The following is a 13,811-nucleotide window of genomic DNA, read 5'->3' as shown; positions in this document are numbered from 1 at the left end:
TCTGGGCAGAGAATAGGTCTTCCCAACCCATGCTTGTCATAAGAGGCGACTATACTTGACGTGAGAGGTGACTAATGGGATTGGGTGATCAGATGGACGACTAGCATCTGTACACTAAAGCCCTGTGTGTTGGGGTTGAAGTGTAGATATATGTATCGCCAGTGAATGGTTGAAGCTGCCACTGTACAACTGGATCGCTCGTTGTAAGAGGAAGTGACATGATGAATGTCATCCACATTTTCGTTGTTATTCAATAAGAGGAACAGAGACTGCAGCTGCGAATTATTCCAAGACGTAAATAAGATCATGACACCATCAATTTGCTTCTAACACATGTTTGAGTTATATTGTCGGCCTCAGAAATTAATTTTTACAAAGCAGTAAAGGAAAAGAACGAACCTGCATATCAAAACAATCTAACCGTGATGATGCTGAGCTGAAAATAATATATAGATTTTAATATGTGATTGAAAGGAGCTTAGAGAATCTCTTCATTTTTAGACTGAAACTATCTAGACTTACTAAAGAATTGTAGACTTACTAGGACGATTTCTGTTATTTTGTTTCTAGGATATGTTTGAGAGACAAGTCGCTCCGTAGCTGAAGCACATACTAATGCGACGTATACTATCTTACCTCAGTCACTCGAACGAATCACCATATTTTAAATTTTATAAAATATTATGATGAAACAACACTTTTCAATCCTTGTTAAAAGTGCAGAAAAAATGTTATACATAGACAGACAGTGAAACAAGTTAGAGATGGTGAACTTTCTCTCAAGTAGCTGATATTTCCACTGACAGCTGTTTCACCGATTACCCTGTGCAAACACGTCGAATTCGGACCGTGTCGTGTGTCGTGTGCCTATTAGCTCCCGACGCTGGAGTAACTTTCCTCTGCGACAAAAATAAACAAGACAAAGCGTATTAAAGCTGACTTAAACTGTCAAAGACTCCCGAAGAACCGAGTCAGCTGTTGTGAACGTTTTAGAAAAAGACAACAACATCTGAACATTCTCTGACAAAACCGGCATTGCTCAATAGAAAGCTTTAACTCCCTTTTTAGACGCCACTCATGCCAGTATGTCATACATATACCCAACCCCAGTACAGGCAAATACATCGTTAACGTCATGATTGTATGTTATGCTTAACGACGATATGAACTGGAGGATTAACAATGTCGACGGCTTTTGATAGGACGAACTAGTCATGTGTTATGTCACTTCCGCTGTAGCCGCATTCGTGACCAACGATTAGCGACTCGTGTCCCTCTCTCGTGGCCATTTTTGCGACTTGGTTCCGTCTAAGTGCAAACGGGCACAGCTAAAAGAAATGTTAACTCGTTACGTAATGATTCACGTATATTTCCCCTATATATCATCTAATCTTCAAAAATGAAACGCACAGGTAGTATGTAGTTCACAAAAAATCCGGTATATAAATTGAATATGTTATTGGAAAATATTGGTGGCCTGATATTCGACAAACGGTGCGTCAAAACGCAGCCATTTTCGATTTGTAATGTATAAAAGGCATTGTTTTCACATTTGTTAAAAAATTTCATGGAGGGAAACAGTAAAGCAAAATACACGTGCAAGTTATTGCATTCGTAACTCGTGGTATAAAAAGGCAAGCATAAGCCAATAATTTGTCATTCAATTGTCAACATTTTTCAAGTTCGAAAATGCCGAGACTCAGCGCTGCCGATCGGAACATCGCCATAGGACGTATCCAAAGAAAGGAATCGCAGTCCTTTGTTGCACGCCACTTCAACGTCCACCACAGCACCATTTGTGACCGATACACACAGTTCAATTCCACCGCAGACCGTCCGAGAACCGGCCGACCAAGAGTTATCACCCCTGCACAGGATCGCTCCGTCGACTGTTCCACCTACGTCATCGCAATGCCACAGCTACGGAGACTGCAGGGCGCATCCCTGGTTTGAGGAGGATATGGGACCAGACTGTCAGGAACCATCTTCGCGAGGCTGGAATCCGACCCAGAAGACCAGTTATCGACCCAGTTTTGCAAAAGATCCATCGACAGCGACGCTTACGTTGGTGCCATATCTTACAGCCTTGGAATTTGAGAAACTGGAGACGAGTGTGGTTTTACGATGAATCACGATTTCTTCTTCACCGGCGAAGACGTTTTGCCCCACATTGTGTACGTGAATTCGATAATTTCTGTGGCGGTAGTGTCATGGTGTGGAGGGCAATATCCTACACCACGAGATCTGACTTGGTTGTGGTTCATGGAAATTTGACAGCAAATCGCCACATGAATCAAATTGTTCAACCTCACCTTCTTCCAATCATTGGCCGCCAGAAGGAGCTGTTTCAACAGGACAACGCTCCACCGCACACAGCTCGTGTCACGGTAGACTACCTTCATAATGCCAACATCAACGGCGTGCCCTGACCGTCGAGATCTCCAGAACTCAAGCCAATCGAACACCTCTGGGAAGGGCTCGATCGACGTGTACGTCAACGCCAGAACACGCCGCAGACATTCCCACAACTAGCCAACGCGTTACAAGCAGAATGCCGCAGAATTCCGCAGGACAGAATTCGTACACTTATCCAGTCAGTGCCGAGGAGATACAGAGACGTGATTGGGGCCCGGGGCGGTCACACGAGATACTGAGTTCAGCGGCACCTTATGGCCTTATGTGACATGACAATGAACTGTTTTCAATGCCTTTGTACAACGACAACGTGTGACTATCGAGCTCCAAAATTTCATATTTGTATCCATGGTATTAAATTAAATATATCGACTTTTTAAGGTACAATAAATTTACTAAAAATCTACCTGTGCGTTTCTTTTTTTGAAGAGTGTATATATTCTGGATGATATTAAAAATACATCGGGACTTACGGTATTATATAGTATTATCGAACGGAAAGGGGCGAGTGGTGACAAATGCCGCAGCCGGCGATATGCCAGTCTGGTTTTCTGGGTAGGCTGCGCATGCGTTTGCGCAGCGCAACCACGGAACACGTCTGGCGATATTCCATCTATATGACGGCGGCCGGTACTTAATCCTGGGTCAAACCCAGTTTATAGTGTTAGGAACGACCGACGGGGCCCGGTGTCCCATGTTGTTCCCAGCTGACTCTGTCACTGGGCGGCTGTTAGTCGACAGGCAGAAGGCACTGGGCACCCCGGAATCGCCCCGTCATTTCATTTGACATTTCGCCATGACAGATCTTGGATATTTCCTTTGAATCTCATCAATGTTAATCCAATAATTCCCGATCACTGTACGTTTCATCGTGGTTACAGGGCGTAGGGCGCTTTGATGTAAACAATAAATAATATTCTTAAGTAGCTCTACATATACGTGTCAAAAATGAACACCTTTTTTTCGGTTTCATATTCATACGCACGAACAACTGATACTCTTCAAAAAATAAAACGCAGTACGGATACTTTTTGGCCATAAAAGCAAAATTAGCGGACAAAGAGGTGCAACATGAAGCGGTTTAATGTGTTATAGTGTCAGCGACATATTTCCCGGATCAAAATGATCACAACAAGGACATGCAAACCATAAGTCGGGAAACACGTACGATTCGGAAAAACGCACCCAATGCATCAACAAAAGGGCCATGAAGCTGCACGCACTACACATGCAGCAGCACCATGAACGGTATCAAAAAGCAGGGTTATTTGATTGCCTGGTACCTACGTCAATCGAACAGTGACAGTTCAACATAGCCAAGATTAACAGAAGTGCAAAGAAACAACGTCATTGGCCGCTTGCAGGCAGGGGAATCCCGATCAGCTGTAGCCAAGGTTTTCAAGCGCCCAGCAAGGATATGGGATCGGTTTCAACAGCATGGGTCAATACGTGATCGGCCAAGGTCGGGACGACGACTAAGAGTAAATACCCCCGCCCAAGATCGCTACAAGAACTGCACCACCTACGTGAAAGGACGACCACAGCCACCTCAACCGCATCCGAAATACCCGGACTACGCAGAATCACCGACCAGACCGTACGAAACCGTTTAAGAGCAGCAGGTCTACGAGCAAGACGCCCTGTTCGACGCGTCATATTGAGTCGACAACATCGTCAACAACGACTGCAATGGTGTCGTCGACACAGGGTATACCCTCAACTGCGATCGAGAGATGTCTGGTTCAGCGACTAATCAAGATTTCTCCTCCGTCGAGCACGGGTCTACAGACGTCGGGGAGAACGTTACGCCGGAAACTGCGTACAGGAAGTTGACAGGTTTGGTTTGGGGTAGCGTTATGATATGGGCGGTTGCATCATGGTGGGTAAGGTTTGGTCCATATCCAGGACAATCTTACGGCTCAACCATACATCAACGAAATTCTCCTACCACACGTCCCCCCAATTGCAGCTAACTGCAACGGTGTATTCCAGCAGGACAACGCTCGACCGCATACAGCACGGATCACAAGAGCCTGTCTACACAACAACAACGTTGATGTTCTCAACCCGATAGAGCATCTGTGGGATGAATTGGATAGACAGTTACGTCGACGTTACCCACAACTCCAGACGTTGCAGGGGTTGGCGTTTGCGTTGCAGGCCAAGTGGGCTACCTTTCCCCAGGATGTGCTTCGCATACTCGTCTCTTCCATGGGCAGGAGATGTCAGGCCGCTATCGATTCCAACGGGGGACATACGCGTTATTGGTGGTAGCTGACCTTCATCTTGGACTTTTTCCTATGTACCGATACCTGAGATGACTACAATCACCAAGTGTTATCTCCACAACATTTTGGCTCAATACCTTGTACGGTTCCTCGTATAAATGTATTTTCCTACCTCACACAAATCTGGCTTTGCGTTTCTTTTTTTTTAAGAGTATATTTTCCTTCTTCTCGACGTAGTGGAGTACCTTCATTGCTTCCCCCTGACCGCTCCATCACTCCTTCCTCCCCGCTTCCTCTTCAAATCGAGGACGATCAGAACATGATGCTCCATTACCTGATTTCAACGTAGATAGCAGATTGCCTCCACGTGGCTGGATGTGGTGCGTGACCAATGTTATCGTGGGTGGTGAGTGGCCACAGAAAGTCCCGTGGCCGTAGACAACTAGACTAACGCTTAGTCTCTGAACGTATGCAATTTTGTTGGAAGCAAATAACTCCATTTAAATTGAAAATGGGCCCCAGTGAGATGGGAGATTGGAACCTGAGGATAATCTAGATTTGCTTTATTTAGTGTTTTACATTACAGAAAAGGCTTGGACTATAGACAACATATGTTCCCTTGTTAAGTAAAGTTATCTGTAAGGTCAGATTTATAGAATTCCACAAGGGAACCATCATGTCTTTTCATATCAAAGCTGCTGGAGCAGGGGATGGAATGGAACGGGTCCAGTGATTGACATCATGAGTATCGATCCACGCCACTGGGATACGATGACATGCATTAACCAAGTCAGCGAACCTTACCACCCGATCCCGTTAGTCGCCTTTTACGGCCTATTCTACCCCGGATCTTCACGGGTAACTTATCCAATTGATCTATCGTGTTGTCATCGTTAAGTTGATTTTAATGTCTTTCCTTAATCGTTAATACATATAAGCATATTATCCCCAATAAAAGCAACTTAACCTTTTGTTTTAACAGACGGTGCAATCACTAGGACAAATTATTAAGTAATAACTCGCATTTTCTTATTCAAGATTTAAATTGTCCATGAACAGGTACTCTTAATCCTGGCATTTAAGCTATACGTGTAGACCCCAACCTTATTTATGTATGGATCTTTAGATGATTGTTTAATATTATGAATATTTGGTAAATAAAACTATTGAGAGCATATTACTACCCAACACTTGGTGCATCGATTGTTTTCCTTGTCTGACACCCTGACCCAAGAGAATATATAGAAGTGAATCCAGCTTACGTCTAGAGTGATTTGGCAATCATTGTTCAGGGCTCCTCGTGAATTTTATTTTGTATTTTGTTGATATATATGCTTGGACAAGATAAAAACTCTTGAACTAAATCTTAGTCTATTGATTTCCGTGAAGGCACCAGTGACGTATTTGAATTACAAGAACGAAAGTTTCCTGAAAATGGCTCATGTATATCCTTAGGTTACCAGACACGAACCAATACAGACTTGCGTGTCTGTCACGTGTGTCGTACCTGAGGAATCCGTGCGCGTGTCAATTTCCCTTTCTGATTGACAGCTGAGGCTGCCAGTGTGTCAGCCGATAACATGTGGTCCTTCGGTGTTTTTCTTTTCCACACATTTGTTTCGTTTCTTTGTTGTTTAACGCCGCAGTCAGATGTATTCCAGCGATATGACGGCGGTCTGTAAATATTCGAGTTTGGATCAGATAATCCAATGATTGACATCATTGGGAAACGATGACGTGCATCAACCAAGTCAAAGAGCCTGACCACCCGATCCCGTCACAAGCATAGTCGCCTGTTACGGCAAGCATGGGTTGCTGACGACCTATTCTACCCCGGATCTTCACGCGGCGGGGTTTAGTAAGGCTAGGTATGAAGAGGGGCTATTACGTTACGCATGTAGATAAGATATAGCCATATTACACCACACTCGTCACACACGTAGCCACAATGTCCAATGGAAGCATTCACGACTTAGCATCGTCATGAAGTCGTCATGGGACGAGGTTTTCGGTCTCTTGACCGACAGTACTTGGAGACTGATACCAATATGTACCCGGTAGCTTAATGCGGGATGTGCCACTTGATATAGTGTGTATGTTGATATCAATGCTACGTTTCAAGAACTTGTTCACACGTGGTGTTGTGTGTTTTAATGGCATGTTGAAGTTAACGTTGATCTAATCAGAATCTAGACCTGGCCATGTAGTATTATATCTGCCTGTCTCATATCAATACCAGTGAAACCTACACGAGTGAACGTTCACACTTTAAAATGTCGTCATGGATCAGGCCATATCTTATTGTATCTGCCAATCTCATGATATCAGTGATACCAGCACTGCTGTCTGTAGTTAACGTTCACCTTTTATAATGTCGTCATGGACCTGGCCATATCTTATTGTATCGATACCGTGTCAGCTTCAGAAGTGACTAAATCAGAGGTTCAGCTTCCTGACTGATCGCCACCACGTCTATATATCTGTGTAGTGTGTGGGTGGTTTTGGTATGGATGTGTTTTGGTGACTGTCGGTGTCGGCACACTATTGAGCTGCTGGTAGGGAGCGTCGGTGTCGGCACACTATTGAGCTGCTGGTAGGGAGCGTCGGTGTCGGCACACTATTGAGCTGCTGGTAGGGAGCGTCGGTGTCGGCACACTGTTGAGCTGCTGGTAGGGAGCGTCGGTGTCGGCACACTATTGAGCTGCTGGTAAGGAGCGTCGGTGTCGGCACACTGTTGAGCTGCTGGTAGGGAGCGTCGGTGTCGGCACACTATTGAGCTGCTGGTAAGGAGCGTCGGTGTCGGCACACTATTGAGTTGCTGGTAGGTGCTGTCGGTGTCGGATTAAGGCATTGTCGACAACTGCTTGTTGAACTTTCCAGAATAGTTTGCACCAGAATTATTAGAGTTATCTGCCCTTGTTGTGTACATGGATATGGCAGACTTGATAGTTCTAGAAGTTTCTGGATCAAACAGTTGCAAGAAGGCTGGCTGTACCCATATACGAGCGACAGGGCGATCCGATGCCTTGTTGACCCGACTTGTTTCTAGTCTACTTGCTAAGTGCGGTTCGGATACCAATTCTGAACAAAATTCCAGGAGTACTCTACTTTCAAGACATTAAAACAGCGACAATATTCTGGATATTCTCACATTACTTGCAGGGCCTGTTTCTTATTGCTGCTGCCACTATACTCATTGTTTTGCGCTATAAACCTAAAGCTGTCTGTTTAAATATAATTGATTATTCATTGATCTTGTGTGGTCATTCACTGACTTCACAATTTAAGTCCGCGCGAATTGATTTCAGGGTGAACCTCAAATACTATTTGGAAATCACCTTGCAGCATCTTTCAGTGATGGCTGAAACAAAACCCTATATATTTCAGCCTGCACTGGAATCACGAGGACCACTGGTCCCTGTTGGCATTGCGCAATACGTCTGTGGCAGCGAGTTCCTATGCAGGTGACGCTTTGATCGCCTGAGTGCCGCTCTCCCCAGTCGCATGTTCAGAAACACCGCCGTAAAGGTCGCTGGTACAAAGGTCACCAGCGAGCGACACTTGCTTTGATTGAACCAAGCTTGTACAGGTCAAACGAGAATTTACTGCCAGCAGATCTACAAGGTTGACATTTAATCTGAGCAGTGTAACTGTGACTGCACGACGGCGGGGTGCGGACGATGTGTACAACCACCACCGTTATGTGATGGCAACCGTTTTTCATTGTTTTCAAGTTGCGATATTTCACAGCTTATTTTGGGTTGCGTCCTATTCCTCATAAAATCAAAGCAGATTCTGGTAAAATCTTATGAAAATATCTTGACGTGTTTGGCTTGAAAATAAACATGTCAAGTTATTTGCGTATGAATTTACTCCCTAAAACAACTTAACACATAAATAGGTAAAATGTTTAATATATTATAAGGAGGCTTAAGATTTTTTTAACAGAAGCTGATTTGGTTTCATAACGAAACGAACGCGACCAAAGATCAGCACCCTATCCGTTCTCGTTGGTTTCACCAAACTGGTAAACGTCTTTGACAGGCCTAAGTTTTCTCCCACGTAAGGCTGACACACCTGGATTATAACGGCGTCCTATGCATAGTCGAACCTCGGTCAGGTAAAAATGAGGATGATTAGCATTCAACATAGTTAACCCGGCGTGTCCGTGTCCGGGGGTATATTTGAGTGTCTAAAGCAATCCATATCTACTGAGTGAGTACATCATTTATTTTACTGAAGTGGTAACACAGAAGATATTACTAATAAAAAATGTAAATAAAAAAGGCGACTAACGTGATCGGGTGGTCGGGTTCGCTGACTTGGTTGATGCAAGCCATGTCATCGATCCCAATTGCGTGGATCGATGCTCGTGATATTAATCACTGGATTGTCTGGTCCAGACTCGATTATTTACAGACCGACGTCATATTGCCGAGTGCGGCGTTAAACAACCAACCAACCAACCAAATGTAAATTAAAAAAAAAACTTCCTTAAAAAATATACATTAAGCGTTTCCAAATATGAAACCGACATAGCTAAAAATAGTACACATTAAACAAACAAAACGCCCCTTAGCTGAGACATTCCGCTCATGGTCAGTTTTCATTTCCACTTCTTAGGGAACAGGTGTCTATATCATCCGGGTATTGGTCATAAACGGACGATCCAGGATACCCGGATGATGACTGTACGAAACGAGACCAGTGACGTGAGGCGCTCACCATTAGCTTGGTGACGATGCTCAAAGCCAATGGTGTCGTGGCGCGGTCTGCGAATCAGATTTTACGTCGCTTTCAGCAATGAATATTGTTTTCTCATGGACTTGGGGAACCTTACGCTTACATTCGATGACAAGGATTAGGACATACATATTTGGGTCGTGGACCTTTACTTTCAACGGGTGAAATATATAACGGATATATTATGTCTCACACGCAGAACTGCATGCCATCGCGTTCATTGCGGTAGGGTTTTGGGCAACTATACGGGGATAAACTAGGAAATGCGCCTTGGCAATTATTTAGCACACCTGACTGGGAGCCATATTGAACATGTCGGAGAATGTTTGACCTTGTCCCTCATGTACCTTCATGCATCCAAATACAGCTGCATATTCTTCTCTGAAGCAAGTGTGTGTTCGAAGCTGAACTTGTGTCCATGATACAACAAGTGACATTCTACCTATCACACAAACGTACTTCTGTGATACGCGACGCCACCATGGCGTCAAAATTCACAACGATATGTTTGCATTATGCTTGGCTATCTGTTATTTTTGGTTGTCTGATTTGGTGAGACTGATATCTATCCTCTGAAATGAACATATATTTTACAGAAAAAAACAGTTGTTAAATCAATTTTAAAAATTAATAAAACGGAGCCTAGAGACTGTCTTCGTTTTCAGAAACTGTCGTAATCTGGACTTGACAAATATTATATATGACTGACTATGACTTGGTAAACAATCTATGTACATGTCAGCATTAATATGGCTATAGTTTACATCTTGTTTGCACCGAACCAATCCGTCTATTGATAAATCATAATATTTTATGACGTTTTTTCATAGCACCTGAAAAGATAAGGAAAACAGATATGTGGTCGGAGATGTGGTCGTGTATCGGAGGTGTGGTCATGTATCGGAGGTGTGGTCATGTATCGTAGGTGTGGTCGTGTATCGGAGGTGTGGTCATGTATCGTAGGTGTGGTCGTGTATCGGAGATGTGGTCGTGTATCGGAGATGTGGTCGTGTATCGGAGATGTGGTCGTGTATCGGGGGTGTGGTCATGTATCGGGGGTGTGGTTTGTATCGGGGGTGTGGTCATGTATCGGAGGTGTGGTCATGTATCGGAGGTGTGGTCGTGTATCGGAGGTGTGGTCGTGTATCGGAGGTGTGGTCGTGTATCGGGGGTGTGGTCGTGTATCGGAGGCGTTGTCGTGTATCGGGGGTGTGGTCGTGTATCGGAGGTGTGGTCGTGTATCGGGGGTGTGGTCGTGTATCGGGGGTGTGTTCGTGTATCAGGGGTGTGGTTGTGTATCGGGGGTGTGGTCGTGTATCGGGGATGTATTTGTGTATCGGAGATGTGGTCATGTATCGGGTGTGTGGTCGTGTATCTACGGTGTGGGTGAGCGTCGGAAGTGTGGTCTTGTGGAGAGGTGGATGGGTGACCGAGTGTTATATGGCGAGTTGGACAGAGGAGGTCGTATGTATGAGTACAGCAGATGAAATCAGTGAAGGTGCGCATTCTGTGTCAGCAGGGGACCAGGAAACACACAACTGGCCATCAGGTCACACTGATTGGCATTGAAGTAGCTCATGTGGAGCTATATAAACATTTGAAAGTTCATCTAGCGGATGCAGCCATAATTAGCTTAGTGCACCAAACAATGACATCGGAGGGGCCGTTGTGCAAGCGTTGACTTCCAGCTGATATATGGATTACGTAAAGGACATCTCTGACAGAGGTATTGATCCTAACCTTGGTGTCCCTGATGTCTTGGCATCAGTGGTTTACTGCCAGTTCGTATGCGTAACCCACTTTACCAGACACATCGGGGTGGTGGGTGCGCTGATTATATGTAATCATCAACTCGATTTGCTTGTGTTACAGTTGATGCCCAGCTTGAACAGTTGCTTGGCAACGTGACCCGGAAATTATCCCGGAGTCAGAGCGTGCGTGAACATGATCCGCCAGACGTACGCAGAGCCAACCGCAGGCGAAGGTCAAGGACGACTGACGGTGCACCGTTCTATACCACCGAAGACGTCAGCAGCTATGACAGTAAGTCATTGGAAAGTTGCACAGCATGACATATGATGTTCGTGTTTACATGTTTACATTTCAGAAAGGATGTCATCATCTCGTTCAAGGCTATGTGGATGAACGTCACAAGATCAGTAAAAATATTCACTATTCTAAGCTTACTAATGGTAATTAACTCTCGCGTCTTCAGTTATGACATTTGTTTTTGCAATTTCTACGTTTATTTCTAAATGTCTACCACGTTGTTTTCATTAATACAATCACTCCAGACATCAGACACATGTACAAGGCATACATCTACAAAGAGACAGTCTATTCAGCATAGAGCCCATATGCCCATAATATATCCAGAAGAGGAGGACAAGCTTTGTCTTCAGAGCAGTGTTCGAAATAAGCGCCGGCTCGTAGGACCGTGACAGGTAGAGCTCAAGTCGGGCCTGAAGTTGCAAATGTGTATGGGTCTTCATGACGTGCAGTAATTTTATCACAATAAGCTGCAGTTGTTTTTAATGAGGGCCTGCAGTCAGGGCAAGCAACTTCTAAACGTTTGGGGGTCCTGCTTGAAGTCAATTTCAAATTTCAAACACTACTTAAGGGGTGAAAATGTCTGGAAAAGATATGGTAGAATTTGACTTCAGAACTTCCTAAGTTTATTTATTATTTTGTTCACATCCAAATAGGACATTTACGCCACCATTAAAACGTATTTCCTCCTGGGATACAATATAATATCAGCTCAAAGTACAGTATCTTCCAACATCTACAACTACTCTGAATTAACTGTATTCTAACCTGCCTCATACCACTCCTAAAAATACTGCAATTGATGAAAGATGAAATGTTTGGAGTAAAAAGAGTCTGATGAAGCATTAAACTATAGCTAACCGCATCACATTGGCTGGAAATTATATATTAATTCTTGTTTAAATGTATCGATAAATAAAGGACAACAACATCATGATATCTGATATCAGTAAACACATGTAAAAAATGATCATTCTAATCTTAACACTCGTATGTCTGTCGTTGTAGGAAAGCATTCAGATGCTGTGATCATGTAACCAGGGAGTCTATATATACTCAGCAACAAAAGTTCCTGTGACACCAATATTTTAGTGTATTTTTCAAACAAGTAAAGTTTTGTTTTCAATATTGTAGTACATGTATGGAATCAAGTCACAAAAACGCAATTGCTACAGAAAAGCATGCATTCCATGCAAAAGTTGACTTTTATGCAAACCCCATGCATTTCACTACCCAAGAATGGGTATAAAAACATGTGAGTTAACGGGATTCCATATGCATTGTTTAGCATCGTGCTGACAACAACCGCTCAGAAAAAACGCCTGTCCGAAAATGAGCGTCTGCGAGCCACTGGTATGCTTGAAGCAGGGTCGAGTCAACGTGATGTTGCAAGACAATTTAACTTCCACAGAAACACCATTTGGTGTTTATGGCAACGTTGGCAACAGACGAATGCAGTCAGAGACCATCCTCGGAGTGACAGGCCATGCGTAACCAAGCATCCCTGGCCTTCGACGAATATCTTCGCAAAACGTACGTCGTCGCCTCAGATGTGCAGGGATTGTCGCCAGAAGACCCACCAGACGTCCCATTTTGACAGGTAACCACCGTCAAGCACGTCTACAGTGGTGCAGACAGCGTCTACGCTGGACGGCCATGCAGTGGGGACAAGTTGTAGTCACTGACGAGTCTCGTTTTCACCTCAGCCACAGCGATGGACGGATTCGAGTGAACCGACGTCGAGGCGAACGTTACGTCAATCATTGTGTCATGGAAGAAGATCGGTTCTGGGGCGGCAGCGTTATGGTATGGGGTAGGATTACAGCAAGACAGAGGACCCGTTTGGTAGTGGTAGAGGGAAATCGCAATGGACAGCGCTACCGCGACGAGATCATCGGCCCTGTTGTTCTACCATTTTTGCGTCGTCATGGCCCAGGCATTACCTTTCAACATGACAACGCCCGGCCTCATATTGCTCGACTTGTTCAGGTTTCTCTTCAACAAAACAACGTGAATGTCATCCCCTGGCCAGCTCGCTCCCCTGATCTCTCACCAATCGAGCACATGTGGGATGAGATGGATCGGCGACTTCGACGTCAACCACGTGTTCCACAGACACTCTAGGAACTTCGAAACATGCTCCAGCAGATATAGACAGATATCCAACAGGACTTTGTGCGACGCCTGGTCCATTCCATGAGACGAAGATGTGTTGCTTGCATCGCAACCAGAGGTGGACACACACGCTATTGATTTGTAAATTGACATTTTGGCATGTTCATGTTTTTTTTTTATGAAATCACACATTTTCTGAAGTCAGTATGGCAAATTAAACCATTTGAACACTTACAGGAGTCTTTTATCTGTTGCAAACCG

The 13,811-nt window shown here is 44.3% G+C and overlaps 1 protein-coding gene across 1 annotated transcript in view; it reads left to right on the top strand.

Moving 5' to 3' along the window:
• The window catches only part of LOC124140104 (FYVE, RhoGEF and PH domain-containing protein 2-like), a 128,140-nt gene that overhangs the window by 5,309 nt on the left and 109,020 nt on the right, over positions 1-13,811 (top strand). The window contains exon 2 of the mRNA XM_046507477.2: positions 11,259-11,429. Coding sequence (XP_046363433.1) covers positions 11,259-11,429 — 171 coding nt within the window. The remainder of the gene's footprint in view (positions 1-11,258; positions 11,430-13,811) is intronic.

Source organism: Haliotis rufescens, unplaced genomic scaffold (assembly GCF_023055435.1).
Source record: "Haliotis rufescens isolate VD_foot unplaced genomic scaffold, xgHalRufe1.0.p SCAF_22, whole genome shotgun sequence".
NCBI classification, from domain to species: domain Eukaryota; kingdom Metazoa; phylum Mollusca; class Gastropoda; order Lepetellida; family Haliotidae; genus Haliotis; species Haliotis rufescens.
Note: the sequence above shows the minus strand (reverse complement) of the source record. Positions and strands in the feature narration are given on the sequence as shown.